The 5,000-nt window shown below is 41.6% G+C and overlaps 1 protein-coding gene across 1 annotated transcript in view; it reads left to right on the plus strand.

The window, feature by feature from the left end:
* Positions 1-5,000, plus strand: part of LOC137412693 (uncharacterized) — a 45,165-nt gene that overhangs the window by 39,516 nt on the left and 649 nt on the right. Inside the window, exons 7-8 of the mRNA XM_068097978.2 lie at positions 1,132-1,243; positions 1,521-5,000. The exon at positions 1,521-5,000 is cut by the window's right edge and continues 649 nt beyond it. Of these exons, the coding sequence (XP_067954079.2) occupies positions 1,132-1,243; positions 1,521-1,611 (203 nt within the window). The 3' untranslated portion in view covers positions 1,612-5,000. The remainder of the gene's footprint in view (positions 1-1,131; positions 1,244-1,520) is intronic.

Consider the following 5,000-nt stretch of genomic DNA (forward strand, 5'->3'; position numbering starts at 1 on the left):
AAATGATCGAGATATGTCTAGATAAAGACGGCCTTGATCTCATGTCTGAGATTGATGGCTTCCATCCCTTGTTGGGAAAGTATAAGCGGCATGTCCAAGGTAGAATGACTGAATCTGTAACCGAACTGACGATCTGAGATCAGGCCGTTGGAGAAAATTGATTTGGATTTGATGTCAACTTCAAAATGATAGATTCCATGACGTTGCTTATAATTGGAAGCAAGGTTATGGAAAGTTGGCTGACAACATCCTAATGCATTATACCATCATGAATGCTAATGTACTCCTGTATCGCTGGATAAAATAACCATCTCTTATCTTCCCCCATCCAAAACCTTGATCTCTTCTACCCCCGTTAATTCACCCCCAGATCCACTTTTTTTTTGAAATACCGACTCCTGGAAGTTCTAGTAGTGTCCATGTGTTCTATACCTCTCCCACCTTGCGCTCCCATGCTTCCACCCCTCAAGCCCTCCTTCCCATGCCTGCCTGAAATTCCTGGTAGTGTTCATTTGCTTTATACTGTGTACCGCTCCCCCCTCCTCCTTCCTCTGCAAGCCCTCTCCCTCCCACAGATCTTCCGATGTCCCTGTTCTCTGCTGTTGTACTTGTGTGCTTACCTCTCTCCCCATCTTGTTTCCCGCTCCCTTTATTGTATGTTTTACGTGTCCGTTTGTTTTTTTTGTGATTGATGTTAGCTCTTTCACGAGCCTCGATCTTGTATACAGAAAAATAAAAATAAAAACTTGAAAACTGAATATTCTCCCAGAAGTTCTAAAAATGATTCTAAAATGTGCCAATGCTCTGTGTTGTAGTATCATGAAAACAATCGTCATCATAGCAAAGCTTGTGGATCGCAGGTTATACATTGCTTAAGGCTGACTCTGCTGGTTCCTCTTTGTTTCAGAATTGGACGTGTTTAAGTTGCTTTTGTTGCTTGGATGTGTCTTTATGTCAAAATTGATAATTCCATCCACGTCAACATGATGACAAGTGCAAATTTCTATAATCCGCCAAAGCTGTCCGCCATTGCTGCTCCAATACGGAGCAGATGTTTCCAGGATCAACAAATTAGTAACTTGTACAATATTCACTTCCAATGTATGTGACCTTGCCATCAAACCTTTTCAGCTCCTATAACCATAGTTGTGAAGTCGATCATGAAGCGAAAGAGTGGAGGACCACCGGTGGAAACGGGCAACGGGACCCGAAGGAGCCTGCAGTGGGCCGGAGTTGTTGGAGGGTGAGTATAGGTGGAAAAGGATGAGCGGTGCTGTGTGGAAGGTGTGTCTACAGATACAGGAGTGGAAATGCGTGTGTAGAATGTTTTGCATAATGTGTGAAACTAAAATCGAGTCCAAAATACTGTCCTTAAAACAAAGTTGCTTGATCGGACAGCACTTCAGGGATGGTGTTTCCATGTGCTGTTCGGCATTTGGGCCTTCTTTTCTGATTGATTTCCGAAGCCATTTTGGAATGGATGGGATGAGCATGTGAGGCTAATTGTATTTCTTGTGCAGATATGAATCGACTTCAAGCGAGGAGAGTGAACATGAGAAGAGTGACGATGAGAGCGATGATGGAATTTTAAAAAGTGAGGTAAAACGATGATGTGTGGCAGAAGATGGCAGTGCCAGAGGAGGTGGGGAATAAAATCAATCATGCAAGTGTCTCGGATAGTATAACCTGGGTGGAGATAACAGTTAGCAAATAATATATACATATTTTTTCAATAAATTCCACATTCCTGTGCCACCTTTAGTCGAACGTCAGGCATTGGCAGCAGGTTCGTGAAGGATTTGGATGAAAAACGCACCCAGTCTGAATGTTGCTCTATCCAGTCGATGGCGAAACTGCAAAGCGGAATCCGCAATTGTCACGGATGGAAACCGTTATGTCATTTCCACATTCTGCTTTAAACTCAATATCTCTATATTTTCATTCTAAACAGCATTATTCATCATTCCAATCACAAATTAATACTATTGTGTTAATATATCAAAATATAATGTTAAATCACGCTTGTGTTGAGAAATTATCGAAACCAGCGAACCGTCGCCATCTGTTCACTTCCTGATTCGGGAGCAAGGTCTGTGTCGATCACATTTCAAAATTATAATTGTATTGAGGAATTTTTGAAACCTCCTCTACCTTACGCCACCTGCTGGGACCTCATAACGTTCCACAGAAGGTTATTGTATTTACTTTTAGTAAAATATGCAACTGTAATTGTTACTAAATGCTGACCCCTGTCATGTGACCATATCCTCAGCTCTGATTGGTGGACCTTTGTTGAGGGACAGACTTACATACTATAACTTGCCGTATCCAAGAGAAGGACAGCGGACTATTGGATCATTATAGCTATCCCATGATCCCCCGACTATGTTCACTGCACCATTCCTGGGCTTGTCCGTTTAAGCAGGCCATAAAATTCCAGATCCATGTGCTTTAAATCCTAGTGCCAGCATCAACGTGGAGAAAAACTCGTATATTGCAGCAACACGGCCACAGCAGCCTGAATAATTCCGTGAAGGAAGATGCATCGTGTAACTCGTATACAACATTGCCAGACGTGAAGTAGGGAATTTGGGAACGTGGAATCTTCAAAACCCGACTGGGTCTCATTCTTTCTATCTTGGGAAAACCCATTCAATAATGCATATCTAATAAATCTATTTTGATTGGTACTGAAGGAGCTTGGGCTCCCACGTCGATCGGAAGAATGGACACGACAAAAAGCTGGAATTCATCCGAGTTGCTTTAATCAAACCAAACACTCAGGCACTCTGAAAAGCCCGTTTATCGGGCAGCAATATATATACATATTATCCCGGAGCGTTTGCCCAGGAAAGGCGAGAGGGGGCGTGGCCCAGCGTCCTGGCTGCGGCCTGGCAAGTTGAGGGCGAGCCTGCCCGGGCATGCCCGGGCGTCCCGACCGAGGCCTGGCAAGTTGAGCGCGGGCCTGCCCGGGCGTCCTGGACGAGCCCGGCATGGTGATCGCTCCGCGTCCTTGATAGGTGCAAGGCGATTGTGAAAACCCAGCGGTAGCCGCTACAGTACAAGGCTTTTGCCTTATTGGAACCATTTTTGCTGTTGCTTGGAGTAAGGAATCCTTCCATCTTTTTTTGAAAATCAACATTTTAAAAAGATAGTTCTCATCATCGAGGTTGAGGACAGCCTATACTTATTCCCTCAAAATAAATATAAATGGCTGCTCCAGAAGGCATTGCTCATATCTGTGGAGCAATGTTTACAGTTGGTATTTTGCAGCATTTGAAATGATGCAGGGCCTGGTCTGGCAGCTTATTGGAAAGCTTTGCGACATAATGGTCTGTCAAATGAAGTAGGATATACAGAAACATTGCAAAGTGTATTTGTCACCAATCACAGATTTGGGAAACGACCCTAAATCATCGAAACTCGAGCGAAGCGAGGAAGATCCTCCATTGGGAGTTAGTGTTACCGGCTGTACCTCACCGGGCCTGCTGGCTGAGATTTGAACCAGCTTGACCATCTTTTTTAGGATTAATATTGGAACACAATAATGTGTTTACGTGCCCAGGATTTTACTCCGAGCTCTCCTCTTATCCCTGCCATGTCATTGGTTCATCGGGTTCAAATTGGGGGTTTCTCGGCCTCAAGGAAATGTATTTTTATGTTTGCAGCAGAAAATCTCTTTTGCCATTTTCCTCCTCCTCCACTTACTTACTGTATAATCTGCTTGAATTTCCATGTTATGTCTTTGCCACGTCTTTCGTCCACTTGTATATCTCATTAGTCTGATTTCATATAATGTCTCCCGTATTTGTTTTTTTGTTTGTGCGAGTCCATTTTCCTTTGCTTCCAAAACCCTCACTCTGCTTCCTCGTCCCCACATACTATTCCATTACCAGTTTGTTGGCCTCATGCTTTATCTTCTCACTTGCTGCTGCTTGGTCTCTTTAAATACAATGAAGCATACTTGGGCACAATTGATAACAGAAGGGATAACGGAAGGATAACAGAAGGATAACAGAAGGATAACGGATAACAGAAGGGATAAGGGAAGGATAACGACTCAAACTCTTTGCCATATACAGAATCGCAACTATAAATGCTTTCACCCAGTGTCACCTTCACAGAGCCAGACAGGTCTACCTGACAGCAAAGTAAGGCCAAACTTGTCATTTGTCATGTGCAGTGCATGCTTTGGATATCTAACCACATTATAATAGAGTTCCCCCTTATTATGAGAATTTCTAACACTATTGGACTAAAACAAGGCCAACATCAACACTAACGAAAGAAAAGGAAAAATTGTCACCGAAACTGTTCTGCTTTGCAGTATAGTTTTTAAAAAAGAAAACTTTTCTTTGCGTCGATTTGCTGGAACACTTTGGATTAAAAATATATAAATAATAATTGTTCTCATTGCAAGGTTAAACATGAATACAAACCACAAATGCTCATCATGCAATGAAGGTTTATTGAAGTGAATATATTTTTTAAAAACTGGCAGTGGAAGGATCACGATAATAAAAATAATAAATTAAACTATATTTAATCTAGCTCCTCCATGAGCCTCGACACTGTGCACACAAAAAGAGGAAAATACCAGTTTTCTTTGCAGAACAGTGTGTTATAAACTATATTTAATTAATTTCGTATTTTCATTGCCATAGTTTTTTGGGTTTTTTTTTGCACTTGTGCTATACTTTTAATATACCGGTATATTTTGATGCTAATATCGTATATCGTTAAATATCCACTTATTTTCCTTATTCTGCATTGTTCCTGCAGTTCGCTGAATTGCCGAAAGATAACGATACGAAACCCACAATTATGATCTCTTACTCGTATGCCGTTGACCACCTTTGAGATTCAACGCAAAATGATTGAAGTTTGCAGAAAAATATTTCGACAAAGCAGCAATCCTACAAATCAAACTTGTGGGAAAAAAAAAACATTTATTTATACACATTTGATCAGATCATAAAATGAACGCTTTGCATTCACGG

Source organism: Myxine glutinosa, chromosome 6 (genome assembly GCF_964187855.1).
Source record: "Myxine glutinosa chromosome 6, kmMyxGlut1.1, whole genome shotgun sequence".
NCBI classification, from domain to species: Eukaryota; Metazoa; Chordata; class Myxini; order Myxiniformes; family Myxinidae; genus Myxine; species Myxine glutinosa.